General features: G+C 46.3%; 1 protein-coding gene across 1 annotated transcript in view; it reads right to left on the reverse strand.

Annotated features, from left to right (window-relative positions):
- The window catches only part of LOC143928126 (pancreatic alpha-amylase-like), a 241401-nt gene that overhangs the window by 63428 nt on the left and 160022 nt on the right, over positions 1-17951 (reverse strand). Inside the window, exons 7-8 of the mRNA XM_077452788.1 lie at positions 10673-10772; positions 10043-10164 (exon numbers count right to left, since the gene is read on the reverse strand). Coding sequence (XP_077308914.1) covers positions 10043-10164; positions 10673-10772 — 222 coding nt within the window. The remainder of the gene's footprint in view (positions 1-10042; positions 10165-10672; positions 10773-17951) is intronic.

Below are 17951 nucleotides of genomic sequence, written 5' to 3' on the forward strand. Positions count from 1 at the left end.
TGACACCGTCCACTGCTACTGACCACTGCTCCACTGACACCATCCACTGCCCCACAGACACCATCCACTGCCCCACTGACACCGTCCACTGCCCCACTGACACCGTCCACTGCCCCACTGACACCGTCCACTGCCCCACTGACACTGTCCACTGTCCACTGCCCCACTGACACTGTCCACTGCCCCACTGACACCGTCCACTGCCCCACTGACACCGTCCACTGCTACTGACCACTGCTCCACTGACACCTTCCACTGCCACCATCAACTGCCCCACAGACACCATCCACTGCCTCACTGACACCGTCCACTGCCCCACTTACAATGTCCACTGCCCAACTGACACCGACCACTGACCCACTGACCCACTGACACCGACCACTGACGCTGACTATGGACACGACCACCACCACATTGACACTGACCACTGACATTAACTCCGTCCACTACCCCACTGACACTGACCACTGACACCAACCACTACCCCACTGACACTGACTCGGTCCACTGCCCCACTGACACCATCCACTGACACCATCCACTGCCCCACTGACACCATCCACTGCCCCACTGACACCGACCACTACCCCACTGACACCGACCACTGAGCCACTGACACCGACCACTGACCCACTGACACCGAACACTACCCCACTGACACTGGCCAGTACCGCACTGACACCGTCCACTGCCCCACTGACACCAACCACTGACACCAACCACTACCCCACTGACACTGACTCCATCCACTGCCCCACTGACACCGACCACTGCCCCACTGACACGACCACTGCCCCACTGACACTGACCACTGCCCCACTGACACCGACCACTGCCCCACTGACACCATCCACTGCCCCACTGACACGACCACTGACCCACTGACACCGACCAGTACCCCACTGACACTGGCCAGTGCCCCACTGACACCGTCCACTGCCCCACTGACACTGTCCACTGCCCCACTGACACCAACCACTGCCCCACTGACACCATCCACTGCCACTGACCACTGCCGCACTGACACCGTCCACTGCCCCACTGACACTGACCACTGACACTGACCACTGACACTGACTTCATCCACTGCCCCACTGACACCGTCCACTGCCCCACTGACAATGTCCACTGACCCACTGACACCGACCACTGACACTGACTCCATCCACTGCCCCACTGACACCGTCCACTGCCCCACTGACAATGTCCACTGCCCCACTGACAATGTCCACTGCCCCACTGACACTGACTCCGTCCACTGCCTCACTGACACTGACTCCGTCCACTGCCCCACTGACACCGTCCACTGCCCCACTGACACCGACCACTGACACCAACCACTATCCCACTGACACCGACCAATACCCCACTGACACCATCCACTGACACCAACACTACCCCACTGACACTGACTCCATCTATTGCCCCACTGATACCATCCACTGCCACACTGACACCGACCACTGACACTAACAAATACCCCACTGACACTGACTCCATCCACTGCCCCACTGACAACATCCACCTCCCCACTGACACCATCCACTGCCACCGACCACTGCCCCACTGACACCATCCACTGCCACTGACCACTGCCCCACTGACACCATCCACTGCCCCACTAACACTGACCACTGACACGACCACTACCCCACTTACACTGTCCACTGACACTGACTACCGCACTGACAACAACCACTGACACCAACACTACCCCACTGACCCTGACTCCATCCACTTCCCCACTGACACTGTCCACTGCCCCACTGAGTCTGACACCGTCCACTGCCCCACTGACACCATCCACTGCCCCACTGATCATTGCCTCACTGACACTGACCACTGCCCCACTGACACCGTCCACTGCTACTGACCACTGCCCCACTGACACCTTCCACTGCCCCACGGACACCATCCACTGCCCCACTAACACCGCCCACTGCCCCACTTACAATTTCCACTGCCCCACTGACACCAACCACTGACCCACTGACACGACCACTGACCCACTGACACTGACACCGTCCACTGACATGACCACTGACACCGACTACTACCACACTGACACCTAACACTGACATTGACTCTGTCCACTGCCCTACTGACACCAACCACTACCCCACTGACACTGACTCCATCCACTGCCCCACTGACACCATCCACTGCCCCACTGACACCGACCACTGCCCCACTGACACCGACCACTGCCCCACTGACACCGACCACTGCCCCACTGACACTGACCACTACCCCACTGACACCGACCACTGACACTGACCACTGACCCACTTACACGACCACTACCCCACAGACACTGTTATAACATTTAGTAAATTAGTCATTTTTCTTCATATATTTTTCTCAAAATTTATACCACTACATATCTTTGGTAAAAATAACCCAAATCGGTGTAAATTATTTGGTCTTTGTGAAAATTATAGAGTCCGTCCACAAGCTATGCTGCCAATCTCTGAAAACTAATCACACCTGAAGTACTGACCGCCTATCTCATTTTTTGAGACCCTAACAAACCAGGAAAGTACAAATACCTCCCCAAATGACCCCTTTTTGGAAAGTAGACATTCCAAGGTATTTAGTAAGAGGCATGGCGAGTTTTTTGAAGTTGTAATTTTTTCCCACAATTCTTTGCAAAAATCAAGATTTTCTTTTCTTTTTTTCACAAAATTGTTTTATTAGCACGTTCTTTCTCACACACAGCATATGCATAGGACAAATTACACCCCAAAACACATTCTACTACTGCTCCTGAGTATGGCGATACCACATGTGTGAGACTTTTACACAGCCTGGCCACATACAGAGGCCCAACATCCAGGGAGCGCCATTAGGCGTTCTTGGAACATAAATTACACATACAGTGGTGTGAAAAAGTGTTTGCCCCCTTCCTCATTTCCCGTTCATTTGCATGTTTGTCACACTTAAGTGTTTCGGAACATCAAACCAATTTAAACAATAGTCAAGGACAACACAAGTAAACACAAAATGCAATTTGTAAATGAAGGTGTTTATTATTAAAGGTGAAAAAAAATCCAAACCATCATGGCCCTGTGTGAAAAAGTGATTGCCCCCCTTGTTAAAACATACTATAACTGTGGTTGTCCACACCTGAGTTCAATTTCTCTAGCCACACCCAGGCCTGATTATTGCCACACCTGTTCACAATCAAGGCATCACTTAAATAGGAGCTGCTTGACACAGTAAGGTCCACCAGAAGATCCTTAAAAGCTACACATCATGCCGAGACCCAAAGAAATTCAGGAACAATTGAGAAAGAAAGTAATTGAGATCTATCAGTCTGGAAAGGGTTATAAAGCCATTTCCAAAGCTTTGGGAATCCAGCGAACCACAGTGAGAGCCATTATCCACAAATGGCGAAGACATGGAACAGTGGTGAACCTTCCCAGGAGTGGCCGGCCGCCCAAAATTACCCCAAGAGCGCAGCGACGACTCATCCAAGAGGTCACAAAAGACCCCACAACAACGTCCAAGGAACTGCAGGCCTCACTTGCCTCAGTTAAGGTCAGCGTTAATGCCTCCACCATCAGGAAAAGACTGGGCAAAAATGGCCTGCATGGCAGAGTTCCAAGGAGAAAACCACTGCTGAGCAAAAAGAACATCAAAGCTCGTCTCAATTTCTCCACAACTTATCTTGATGATCCCCAAGACTTTTGGGACAACATTCTGTGGACCGATGAGACAAAAGTGGAACTCTTTGGAAGGTGTGTATCCAAGTATATCTGGCGTAGAAGGAACACTGCATTTCATAAAAAGAACATTATACCAACAGTAAAATATGGTGGTGGTAGTGTGATGGTCTGGGGCTGTTTTGCTGCTTCAGGACCTGGAAGACTTGCCGTGATAAAAGGAACTATGAATTCTGCTGTCTACCAAGAGATCCTGAAGGAGAATGTCCGACCATCTGTTCGTGTACTCAAGCTGAAACGAACTTGGGTTCTGCAGCAGGACAATGATCCTAAACACACCAGCAAGTCCACCACCGAATGGCTGAAGAAAAACAAAATGAAGACTTTGGAGTGGCCTAGCCAAAGTCCTGACCTGAATCCTATTGAGATGTTGTGGTATGACCTTAAAAAGGCCGTTCATGCTCGAAAACCCTCTAATGTAACTGAATTAGGACAATTCTGCAAAGATGAGTGGGCCAAAATTCCTCCAGGACGCTGTAAAAGCCTCATTGCACGTTATCGCAAATGCTTGGTTGCAGTTGATGCTGCTAAGGGTGGTCCAACCAGTTATTAGGTTTAGGGGGCAATCACTTTTTCACACAGGGCCATGATGGTTTGGATTTTTTTTCACCTTTAATAATAAACACCTTCATTTACAAATTGCATTTTGTGTTTACTTGTGTTGTCCTTGACTATTGTTTAAATTGGTTTGATGTTCCGAAACACTTAAGTGTGACAAACATGCAAAGGAACAGGAAATGAGGAAGGGGGCAAACACTTTTTCACACCACTGTATAATTTCTTGACTACCTCTTACAATTTTGAAGGCCCTGGAGAACCAGGACAATTGAAACGCCCAAATAAATTACCCCATTTTGGAAAGAAAACAACCCAACGTATAATCTATGAGACATGTCGAGTCTTTTCAACATGTCATTTTTTTCTACATGTTTTTGGAAAATGTGTAAAGAAAATGAAAACACATTTTTTTACACAATGTTGTCCATTTACACAATATTTCTAACGCATAACATGTACATACCAAAAATGACAAAATAGATTCTCCTACTCCTCCTGAGTATGGTGATACCACATGTGTGAGACTTTTCCACAGCGTGGCCAAATACAGAGGACCAACATGCAGGGAGCACCATCAGGTGCTCTAGGGACATACGTTTCAAATCTAATTTGACTACCTATTACACTTTTGTGAGGCACCGTAGTGGCATGGATGTGGCATGGATGAGCATGAATGGGAATGGATGAGCCATGGATGGGGATGGCTGAGCATGAATGAGTATGGCTGAGTATGGCTGGGTATGGCTGAGTATGGCTGGGTATGACTGAGCATGATTGAGTATGGCTGGGTATGGCTGAGGAAGGCTGGGTATGGCTGGGTCTGGCTGGGTATGGCTGTGTACAGCTGGGTTTGGCTGCGTACGGCTGGGTTTGGCTGCGTACGGCTGAGTATGGATGGGTATGGCTGAGTATGGCTGGGTATAACTGAGTACGATTGAGTATGGCTGGGTAAGGTTGAGTATGGCTGGGTATGACTGAGTACGATGGAGTATGGCTGGGTATGGCTGAGTACGGCTGGGTATGGCTGGGTACGGCTGGGAACGGCTGAGTATGGCTGGGTACAGCTGAGTATGGCTGGGTATGGCTGAGTATGGCTGGGTATGGCTAACTATGGATGGGGGTGGATGGGATGGCTGAGCATGGATGGATGAATGGATTAATATTGCTGAGGATGGATGGATGGGTGAGTATGTGGAGTATGGATGAGGATGAATGGATGGGTATGCAGAGTATGGATGGTTATGCAGAGTATGCAGAGTATGGATGGGTGAGCATGGATGGATGGATGGATGGATCTGTCACTGAGCAGCGCTGTAGGCACATCACATGCAGCCCACAGCGCTGCTGCCACCAATGTCTCCCCTGTCCGCTCACACTGTACGGAGAGGAGAGGGAGGAACCGGAGATCACTCTGGTTTGTTTACATGTGATCGCTCCGTCATTTGACAGAGTGATCACGTGGTAAACAGCCGCGATTAGCAGCCGTTCCCCCGTGATCTGTGATGCAGAGGACCCAGCAGTCATGGAAGTTTTCAGGTGCGCGCCCCAGGGGGTGCGCAAGAGTGAAATTCTGGGAGGACGTCATAGTACGCCCTCCCAGAGTTAAGCAACCACTCTGTATCCGTCATTCGGCTATGGGCCGGTTGCTAAGTGGTTGATCTATATGTAAGTGATATAACTAAAGGGCTGGTGGGTAAGGTATGTCTTTTTTGCCAATGACACAAAGGTCAATAGGGTTGATAGCCTTGGAGGTGTCTGCAACATGGAACAATATTGGGGGTGCAGTTTTGGCTAGAAGCTAGAAGAAAAAGTTTTGGGAGAACATATATAAAAATGATCAAACAGTGTGGCCAGGTGGAGGGGAAAAAAATGGAGTTCTAGGATACATCACTAGAGGGTTCCTTGCAGGAGGAAGGAGGTCCTGACTTCCCTTTATAGATCTTTAGTTAGGCCTCATTTAGCTGTGTCCAGTTTTGGGGACCTCACTTATATACTATTTTCCCCATGTGCCCCTTCCCCTGACTTCTCTGTCAAGCTCAATGGCACGTCTATCAGTCTGTTCCCACATGCCAGGGTGCTAGGGGAAACCTTAGACTCTGAACTAGGCCCGGACTGGGACAAAATATAGGCCCGGGCATTTTAGACTGAGCAGCCAACTTTTCCAGGGACCGGGGGTCATTAGACATTCGTAGGGGTAGCTGGTGATATAAAGTGAACTGCACTATAACGGGGCACTGCAATGATTACAGTGCAGTCCCCTTTATATTACAGTGTCCAAGTCCTATTGTGGCCATATACGTCTGTCTCCTATTGTGCCCACATGGCCCAGTGACACTGACCTGCTCTCTTTCTGGTTTTGCGGGTACAGCGTGGCTCTCTCTAGTGGTGCGGGTACAGCGTGGCTCTCTCTCTGGCGGTGTGGGTACAGCATGGCTCTCTCTGGTGGTGCAGGTACAGCATGACTCTCTCTCTGGTGGTGTGGGTACAGTGTGGCTCTCTGGGGGTGCGGGTACAGCGTGGCTCTCTCTCTGGTGGTGCGGGTACAGTGTGGCTCTCTGGTGGTGCGGGTACAGTGTGGCTTTCTCTCTGGTGGTGCGGGTACAGCGTGGCTCTCTCTCTGGTGGTGCGGGTACAGTGTGGCTCTCTCTCTGGTGGTGCGGGTACAGTGTGGCTTTCTCTCTGGTGGTGCGGGTACAGCGTGGCTCTCTCTCTGGTGGTGGTACGGTACAGTGTGACTCTATGGTGGTGTGGGTACAGCGTGGCTTTCTCTCTGGTGGTGCGGGTACAGCGTGGCTTTCTCTCTGGTGGTACGGTACAGTGTGACTCTCTGGTGGTGTGGGTACAGCGTGGCTTTCTCTCTGGTGGTGCGGGTACAGCATGGCTTTCTCTCTGGTGGTGCGGGTACAGCATGGCTCTCTCTGGTGGTACGGTACAGTGTGACTCTTTGGTGGTGCGGGTACAGCGTTGCTCTCTCTCTGGTGGTGCAGTACATTGTGACTCTCTGGTGGTGCGGTACAATGTGACTCTCTCTGGTGGTGCAGTACAGTGTGACTCTCTGGTGGTGCGGTACAATGTGACTTTCTCTGGTGGTGCTGGGAATATTAGTTCCCCAGCACAGTCCTCTCTTTCATTTTCCATGTCTCCTTTAGTAGCTGCTACAAGCACTCCTCAGCTTGTTTCCTGGTTTTCTTTCCCCCCCAGCAGAGTGCTTGCTGGGGACTGTAGTCTGCTCCCTGCTGATAACAATTGGGCCACCTATCTCTGGGACTACATTTCCCATGATGCACCTTTAGCTGCTTTTGATTGGCCCTCTTTTGTAGCCAATAGGGAGAGAAAAACGGACAGACAAGAAAGCCTTCTCTTCCCCTGCTGCTGACATGAGAAGGGGAGGGGGAGCGAAAGGGGAATATCCTGACAGCAGCCCACCGTGCGGACGCCCACGGCTAGAGGAGGAGAGCGGAACTGTCAGCGCGGCTCTGAGGCTGAGCTGTGTGTGAAAAAGACACACAGCACAGCCCATGCAGCCGCCAGAGATGACACAGGCATGGCCGTTTAGCGGCGGGCGAGCGGCGGCCGCGGCCTGTGTTGCCCATGTTCAGGCCGCGATCGCCACTTACCTCCCGCTGTGCGGTCTGATCAACAGGCCAAGGACAGCCCCGGCCCACTGGGCAAATGCCCGGTCTGCCCTATGGCCAGTCTGGGCCTGCTCTGAACTGTCCTTTCAGGCCCACATACAATCCCTGTCCAAATCATGCCAAATCATGCCGCCTTAGCCTCCGCAACATTTCCAGAATGCACCCCTTTTTAACTAATGATACCACCAAGCTTCTAATTCACTCCCTGGTCATCTCTCGCCTCGACTACTGCAACTCCCTCCTCATTGGATTACCTTTACCTAGACTATCCCCCCTTCAGTCCATAATGAATGTCACTGCAAGACTCATCTACCTTACCAACCATTCAGTTTCCTCCACCCCCTCTGCCAATCCCTCCATTGGCTTCCACTCACCCAACAAATAAAATTCAAAGTACTAACAATAATTTACAAAGGCACCCATAACTCTGCCCCCAGCTACATCACTAATCTAGTCCCAAAATACCAACCATGCCGCTCTCTTCGGTCATCCCAAGACCTCCTGCTCTCTAGCTCCATTGTCACCTCCTCCCATGCTCGCCTCCAGGATTTCTCCAGAACTTCTCCCATCCTTTGGAACTCCCTACCCCAATCTGTCCGACTGCCCCTAATCTATTCATCTTTAGGCCATCGCTGAAAACCCTTCTCTTCAAAGAAGCCTATCCTGCTTCTAACTAACACTGTTTTACTTCCTCCATCAGCTCATCCCCCCACAGCTATTACCTTTTGTATTAATTGACCCTTCCTTTTTAGATTGTAAGCTGTAACGAGCAGTGCCCTCTGATTCCTCTTGTACCAAATTGTAATGTAACTTTAATGTCTGCCCTCATGTTGTAAAGCGCTGCGCAAACTGGGTGCTATATAAAACCTGTATAATAATAATATTTATATTGATAGGATAGAACAAGTCCAGAGATGGGTAACAAAAAAATGTAAATTAAGCTTTCTGAGCTAATAAAGCTCCAGCAATTAATTTTCTTTTTTTTCTTTCTTTTTTTTCTTCACATTTAGTATGTATTAGTGTTTGGTCCATTAGAGTCCAGCAATGAGAGATGTTCTATGATTGTTAACCACTTCACATCCCGGGCGTCATATGATCTCCTGGGCTTCCCAGACGTCTGGGGGGCACGCACCCAACGCGTCACTCGGGAGCCGATGCACGTGCCCGGCAGCCGCGATTTCCGACGGGCACCTGTGGTTGCCCATTAACTGAGCAGGACTGTGGATCTGTGTGTGTAAACACACAGATCCACATCCTTTCAGGTGAGAGACCGATGGTGTGTTCCCAGTACAAAGGAACACCGGTCTCCTCCCCTTGTGAGTCCCCGCCCCCTACAGTTAGAATCACTCCCTAGGGGAGACAGTTAACCCCTTCACCACCCCCTACTGTTAACCACTGCCAGTAACATTTATCCAGTAATCAATGCATTTGTATAGCACCAATCGCTGTATAAATGTGAATGGTCCCAAAATGATGTCAAAAGCGTCCAATCTGATTGCCACAATGTCACAGTCATGATTTTAATAAAATAGCAGATCGCCACCATTACTAGTAAAAAAATAATAATAATAATAAAAATGCCATAAAACTATCCCCTATTTTGTAGACGCTATAACTTTTGCACAAACCAATAAATATACGCTTACTGCAATTTTTTTTACCAAAAATATGTAGAATACATATCAGCCTAAACTGACGACTTTTTTTTTTTTTTTTAATTGGGATATTTTTTATAGCAAAAAGTAAAAAATAATGTGTTTTTTTCAAACTTGTCACTCTTCTTTTGTTTATAGTGCAAAAAATTTAAAACGCAGAGATGATCAAATAGCACCAAAGGAAAGCTCTATTTGTGGGGAAAAATATAAATATTTCCTTTGGTTACAGCGTAGCACGACCGCGCAATTGTCATTCAAATTGCGACAGCGCTGAAAACTGAAAATTGGCTTGGGCAGGAAGGGGGTGAAAATGCCCTGTATTAAAGTGGTTAAATCAGGGACTCTGAATCTAGGAAGAAAGTTGAGTTGCCATTAAGCAATTCTACTGTATACAATAATAATAATAATAATAATAATAATAACTTTCTATTCTGTGCAAATGCAGGGCTGTGCAAATGCAGTAACTTACTTTATCTGACGCCACCTGTGTTCACAAACCCAGCCACTGCCACATGTTGTATCTTCATTAATTGTGACAGCCATGATTGACCCATTATTGTAGCTTGGTGGCCCAACCCAATCATTAGTATCCTGTAGATAAAACAGCAACATGTTTTATTTTTCTTACCTATGGATTGCATTAAAAAAAAAATTAATGCAAAGGAGATAAAACACAACTGTTCTGATGGCAACCAGATGTATTTGACTTTAATTTCAAAGAAAGATAATATAAAATTGGTTATTATAAATGACAAACTTTCCTTACACTAGTTTTAAACACTCAGCACATTCAAGTCTGTCATCACAGTTTAACACATAATTGAAAAAGGTTTAAAAAGTTTGGGAACTCTGTAGTAGACACTTGTGTGAGTTAATCAAGTGACAACACAAATTAGCATCTAGTTAAATGCAGAAAAAAAAATGTCTGTACAGCTTGAGGAATAAGACTTGAGCAGGGCTCAAATTGAAACAAACATCAGAACTAACTTTCCATTAAGAATAAGGATAAATAGAATAAAATGAAAGAGAAACTCCCATTTATTTTTACATTTCAGCTTCGGGTGGAAGAAGAGTGATAATCAAATTATAAAAGGTTTACCTTTCCATTTACATTGTTCCTTGGCCAGCGAAAGCTTGACATGATTTGTGTAAATCCATAAGGATGCGCCAACATGAACCCAGTTGCCATTTTGTACAAGCTTATTTCCGGGGGGAAAAAAAGAGATTATTAATGAAATACTGAGTTTTTGCATCTAATGAAGTAAGGCATTTATCAAGATACAGTCACTTCAGTTGTGTCGTTTGAATCTATACTTTTATCCATGCATTAGGAACAGCTGCCTTTTGATGTCATTACAGGCTGTATGAAAATAAGACATAGGATCATCATATCTGATTCCCTGGGCACTATTAGGAGTCTTGGCTTTTATTTAGGCACTTGTGAGGATACCTTTAGCCCCTTCACATTACTCTAAGAAAATAAGCAAAGGGAGAAGCCCACATGGAGTGTTTACCGTCAGGAGTGTCTAGCGCACCTGCTCCCCATTCCAGCATCCTTGTTTTGGCTATGGCATTCTCCCTGTCTATGTCCACCTCCAAGTTGATTGATGTAGTCAGTCTCTGGGTGGAAACCAAACCAAACCTTCAGTCTCATACTTGTGATAAAGAGTGATATGTGTGTAATTCCTGATCAAGCCCCCAATCTGTCTGCCGTGCTCTGCTCTGCTAGATTGGATTTCACTGTGTATGACCTTGGACTCGATTTTGGACTATTCCCTGAACTCATCCTGCATTTTACCCGGACTGTCATAGAACCACACTGCCTGTCTGCCCACCACAAGTACCTATTTGTTTCGCTCAGTTTGCGCCCTGCCCTGGCATGGTGGCCAGGCAATATAGAATTCTGTATAAGACCTGGGGGCAATCGAGTATGGGTAGGTCTGCTTGTCTTATGGGAAAGGGGGCTGCTATAGGTAAATAACACAGTAGCCAGGCCAGATATAGTGTCTGACCACCTGCATTGGGGTAGACGTGACATTATCACAAGCCGTGTGGGTGACCCCACCCCCTTTCAATGTAACGCAGGTTTCTGTTACATCAGAGGGGGGCGGGGACACCCACACGTCAATGGGGAAGCCAGGCTTCCCCACTTGCTTCAGGGGGGCGGGGTAAGGTGACGGGTGGTCCCGCCCTCCTCATATAAGAAATGTCAGGCTGCCGGGATCCCACAGTGTCTCTGCCAGTGGAGACATAGGAAGGATGGATGGACTGCTCTGCGCTGGACGGAGAGATCACCCGTCGCTGGATCAGATCAGCCATCGCTGGACCCCGGAGAGATGATCATCCGTCGCTGGATAGCAAGAGTGGATTACCACCGCTTATTTTTTTTATTTTTATTTTTTTAATAAAGGACTTTTTCAAAAGTGTGTTTGTCTTTTTTGACATTCTTTTACACTTTCTTTGTGAAATGGTAAGGGTACTTTTGTACCCCCTTACCATTTCAAACGGGGGGACGGGATCTGGGGGTTCCCTTGTTAAAGGGGGCTTCCAGATTCTGATAAGCCCCCCGCCCGCAGACCCCCACAACCACCGGCCAGGGTTGTGGGGATGAGGCCCTTGTCCTCATCAACATGGGGACAAGGTGCTTTGAGGGGTCTGTGACCCCCAAAGCATCCTCCCAATGTTGAGGGCATGTGGCCTGGTACGGTTCAGGAGGGGGGGTGCTCTCTTGTCCCCCCTCTTTTCCTGCGGCCTGCCAGGTTGCATGCTCGAATAAAGGGTCTGGTATGGATTTTTAGGGGGAACCCCACGTCATTTTTTTTTATTTGACGCGGGGTTCCCCTTAATATCCATACCAGACCTGAAGGGCCTGGTAATTGAATTTGGGGGAACCTCACGCTTTTTTGTTTTATCAATGACTTTCAATGACTGTTCTCTGTATTACGGGAGCCGACAATTCATTATAGCCGCGAGTGATTTTAAATGACTTTTGTTCCTGCAGAAATGACACTTTGTGCAGGGACAGTTCTAAGCACAGGAAACATGCGCCCCTTCACAGGCATACTATACACACCCCCAGGTACAAATTTAAAGGAATATTACACTTTTATTGTTTCAATTTAAGCATTATTAAAATCACTGCTCCCGAAAAAAAACTACAGTTTTTAAAACTTTTGTTTGCATTGATACATGTCCCCTGGGGCAGGACCCAGGTCCCCAAACACTTTTTAGGACAGTAACTTGCATATTAGCCTTTAAAATTAGCACTTTAGATTTCTCCCATAGACTTGTACAGGGTGTTCCGTGGCTTTTCGAATTTGCCGCGAACACCCCAAATTGTTCACTGTTCGCCAAACAGGCAATGTTCAAGTCGAACATAAGTTCGACTCGAACTCGAAACTCATTCCTAATAACAAAGCTATTTTAAATTTTAGAAATGGTCGGAAGCCTATATAGATGATCCAAGGCACTCACAGCCCATCAAAGTGATCATGATGATCATCAATATAGGCTGCAAGTCTTTTCACATTCATTACAAAAACATAGTTCTGTACTCATTTTTGAATATACAGGACAACTGTAGAATTTTCAGTGAAATTAATCAAGCTCTTTTTGGCCTGATATAACAGAAAGAAGTTCAATCTTCACAGAAGAAATGGACAATTCTGAAAATGTTGTCTACTTACAGCAGGAAATAATTAACAGGGAAAGGAAACAAGCATTTGTCCTACAGCCTCCAGGGGCACCACAACATCACTGCTATTCCTTGCCCTGCCTGACGTTCGTTTTGTCTAATGGGTGTTGCACCTGTTGAGAATTGAAGGACACTTCTTTTTCCTCACCATATGGACTCTTGATGGTTTTATGGACACTTTATTTTTATTCATTTTGTGGACTTTATGTTTATAATATATATTAACTGTGAAGGTTAATATATCACATATGACAGTGCTTTGCTTATATCTATACTATTTATAATATTGTGTACATTATTGTGAGTGCTGCTGTTGATTTCACTTTATATGCTTTTTATCACTTTATGTACACTAAGCGCAGTTTTACTTTTTTATATAAAGCTTAGTGAATGAAGTAAAGTTCTGCTGACTTCCATCATAAAATCATGTGCAAGCAAAAATACTTTTATTTGATTTCTTTGCACATGATTGGGTATTCTTTCCAAAGTGAATTTCCACCACATAATTCAGTTGCTGGAGGAATTTCCCTTGCAAACGAGCAGCCTATTTGCCTTTAATAAATCAACTCCATAGTGTCTCATAGATAGTAAGAGATCTGTGAACCTGAGCTCTATTAAGTGAGGAATATTAGTTATCTCAAAGTTGCAAGTATTAGAATAGCTGTCCTTGTGTTCTTGTTTGTTGTGGTAAATCAGTGAAGGGTTTAAGGGTGTGAATTGTGAGAGGCATCATTATCAGGCAGGGTTTGTGGCTATGCCACTTAAGAAAGGTGTTGGGGTGTGGTTTGGCTGCTGATGTGACCAGAAGCCTACTCTGGAGCTCCCGCTGAATCTCTGCATATTATCAACTCAGGAGGTGTAGAAGTCCACACAGCGGCACTCAGAGTGATCCAAGGCATCTAATGCCACCCTTTGCCACTGATTCAGTTGCCAAATCATGACTAACTGCAACAAGGAAGATCAGTATGCACTAGACAAACCAGTTCAAGAGGGCGCAAGTCTGCTCCCACAGCAATCACAGAAGGAGAAAACCAGGGCGGCAGTGAGTAAGCTGGAGCGATTTGTGCACACCCAGTCACAGACACTGATACACAGGTACCTATGTGGAAAAGAAGAAGCCACAGGAGAAGACGCAAATCCTGCAGCACGAGGCACAGATTTCTGGATGAGACACTCAGAAGACACCATGATAGACAAAAGTGATGGAGTGTACATCAGTGCTGGAAGGCAGCAGCAGCACTATTGAGGTGGCACATTTAGCCCGAGATAATATGGCCATGGGTCTGGTCACAAACACTCATAACAAGCATCTGGAAAATCATTTAAAAAAAGGTGGTGGCGGAATAATGTTAGAATTCTCGGCCTCCCGACAACACATTGAGTGCAATAATTTGGCTGCCTATATAGAAACAAGGCCTGGATGTGTTTAGGTTAAGGATACATTTCTTCTCTTCTTCGCATGGAGAGGGCACACAGAATACTAGCACAGCCTCCACCACCAAGCAATCCCCCCAGACCATTTATCTTAAAGATGTTGCATTACAAGGACAGAGACATTATCCTAAACTCGGGCCACACTGAAGGCAGAGTAGTAATTAATGAATCTATCTAATATTTCTTTCTCCTGACTTCTCTGCAGCAGTACAAAGGCAGAGAGCTAAAAATATTGATGTTAAAAGGGGACTTTGCCAGGCCTAACTTTCTCCTGCCATGCCATACCCTGCAAAGTTAAGATTGACAACGGGAGGCAAAACTTATATCTTTGATACTCCCCAAGTGACATCCCTCTGGTTGGATAAAAATGAACAACACCTTCCTCCCAACCATGAAGATCCTAACTTTCCCACTTCCTGGACCTTTACCATCATAATCACTCCTGAACCTCCATAATGATCTTGTTTAGGAAGAATTCAGAGATAATGGACTATCTTATAAAAACTTTGTAACAAAAAAAGTGTGTAGCTGCCCCTTTAAGTGTGTTAAACACTTAACAATTACCAATAGTATAGATAAGGTATTGGTGCTGAGAAACCGGGTAACAAAGAATGTGAGTGCATTATTTTATACTTTGTGGATATTTTTTAACTAGTCAATAAATACTGCACTATGAGAATCTTTTCTATTTTATGGTGTACATTACCTAATCCCTGGAGAGTTATAAACAGCATCAGTGGGAAAGAAGCAGGCCTGCTGATGGATGAATATTTGGAGAATATTTGGAGAGCATATCTGAGCCTTGCCCCGGCGCCATGGGACAGAAGTCCAGAATAAAATTAAAGAAAAAGGTATGAAAAAAAAATCCAAAAGGAGGGGGTGGGGGGAATGGAGTCTGCTTTTGCTTACAAAGGAGTTTAATTTTTGCCCGGAACTGTGCTTTAAGAACATGTAATCACACTGGTTCTTACCAGAGAGTCTTGTAACTGTAAAATAACCATATGGGTATGACTTTAGGTCCTTTGCCTCTTACATCTCTCTGGGGACGTTTGCACGATGTCCACTCCATATAATGGACCCCCAGTATTTCTGTGATACCCAGGAGGGATTTCTCTGGAATACTGCTGGGGACATATTATTTTGTTAACTGCAATTATGAGTACTAACACTGTGGTGATGTCCTGGAACTTCAAGGGCTTAAAATATCCAAATAAGTGCTATGCTCTGTTTACTACGCTGAATTATTTTGGCTCTGCAGTGGTCTGCCTGCAGGAAACTCATCTAACTAAGGACACTACGGATTTCCTCAAGAGTGAGTATTACCCACTTCAATATCATTCCACTTACTAGAATTAAGCGAGAGTCAGTACTCTAGACTAGGGATGCGCTGAACACCCCCCCCTGGTTTGGTTTGCACCAGAACCTGCGAATGGACCGAAAATGTGCGCAAACTTTAGAACCCTGTTAAAGTCTATGGGACTCAAATGTTTAAAATCAAAAGTGCTCATTTTAAAGGCTAATATGCAAGTTATTGTCCTAAAAAGGGTTTGGGGACCCGGATCCTGTCCCAGGGGACATGTATCAATCCAAAAAAAAGTTTTAAAAACTGAAAGGGAAGGGTTATCACCCCTGTAACATTTGTTTTGCTGTCTGTGCACCTCTTTAGAAGATTTCACCTCACTTTCTGTCCCAATGACAATTGTTTTTTTTGAAAATTGTGGGTTTTTAGTGAAACAAGGATTGGTGATAAAGCATCAGTGGAGAGGAGACACGTTTTTACCCATATCAACTCTTACAGGAGAGAATTTCCCTTCCTAGGGGTAAATTTTATCTCACTTCCTGTTGTCTCCTTCTGTTTACAAGTAGGAGTTGTTTGTAAGGTGGATTTTTGAAAGTATGGGCCCACCCTATATGCTCTGCAGAAACTTGGGCCTAAGGTGTTGGTGTTGCCAAAACACTGTAAGCCCTCACAGTTACTCTTGGTGAGTGCTGGAACGCCCTGCTGTGAACTATTATATAAAGAATTGTAATTACATGCCATTGTTGAACAGTGGTAGAAAAATTGGGCCTTTGGTGGCGGTGGTGGTGCTGGTGTCACAACACTGTAAGTCCTCACAGTTACTCTTGGTGGGCGCTGGAACTGGCTCTGGCTTGATATAATATATCAAGAATTGTAATTACATGCCCCTGTTGAACAAGGTCAGATAAATTGGGCTTTAGGCACTGGTGCTGGTGCCACAACACTGCAACCCCTCACAGATACACTAGTTGAGTGCAGGAACGAGTCTTGCTGCAAAATATTACAGCAAAAATTGTAATTACATGCCCCTTTTAAACAGGAGCAGAAAATTTGGGCTTTAGGCACTTGTGCCACAACACTGTAACCCCTCACAGATTCTGTTGTTGAGCGCAGGAACGAGCCCTGCTGTGAAATATTAGATTTAAAAATTGTAATTACGCACCCCTGTTAAACAGGGGCTGAAAAATTGGGCCTTAGGCACTGGTGCTGGTGCCACAACAGTGCAACCCCTCACAGATATTGTAGCTGAGCACAGCCATGATCCCTCCTGCAAAATATTGCATCAAAAATTGTAATTACACGCCCCTGTTAAACAGGGGCTGAAAAATTGGGCCTTAGCCACTGGTGGCGGTGCCCAGAACCAAAAATGTTCGTACAATCTATCAGCATGATCATTGAGGAGGAAGAGGATAGTCACTCAGCATAACAGGATAGTCACTCAGCATCAGCATAGGCAGTCTTGAAGGGATCTGACATTTAAAAAAAATTATTTGGTTACATCAGCATCAGGTGCTTGGTAGCTTGTGGTGATCCAAGTCTGATTCATTTTTATGAAGGTCAGTCCATCAACCGAGTCGGTGGACAGGCGCACCTTGTGATCGGTTGCAAAGCCTCCAGCAGGACTGAATGTGTTTTCCGAAAGAACGCTGGATGCAGGACAGGCCAGTAGCTCAATTACATAGAGTGCAAGCTCTGGCTAGTGATTCATCCTCAAGACCCAGTAACCCAGAGGATTTTTGTGGGAAAGGTGTCCAAGTCTGATCTGCTCCTTCTGTGACTAACTGAAGCCTCAGTAACACGTTGTCCAGGACCAGGAATTTGTAACCTCCCAGGCTCAGGGAACGCGTTGCACAGAACTTTCTGCAAGGCCTCCCGAAGATGTTTCATCCTCTGATTCCTCTGCGATGGCAAGATAAGGTCTGCAACCTTACCCTTGTAATGTGGATCAAG

Source organism: Lithobates pipiens, unplaced genomic scaffold, assembly GCF_037356315.1.
Source record: "Lithobates pipiens isolate NorthernLeopardFrog02 unplaced genomic scaffold, aLitPip1_a1.2 Scaffold_23, whole genome shotgun sequence".
NCBI lineage: Eukaryota > Metazoa > Chordata > Amphibia > Anura > Ranidae > Lithobates > Lithobates pipiens.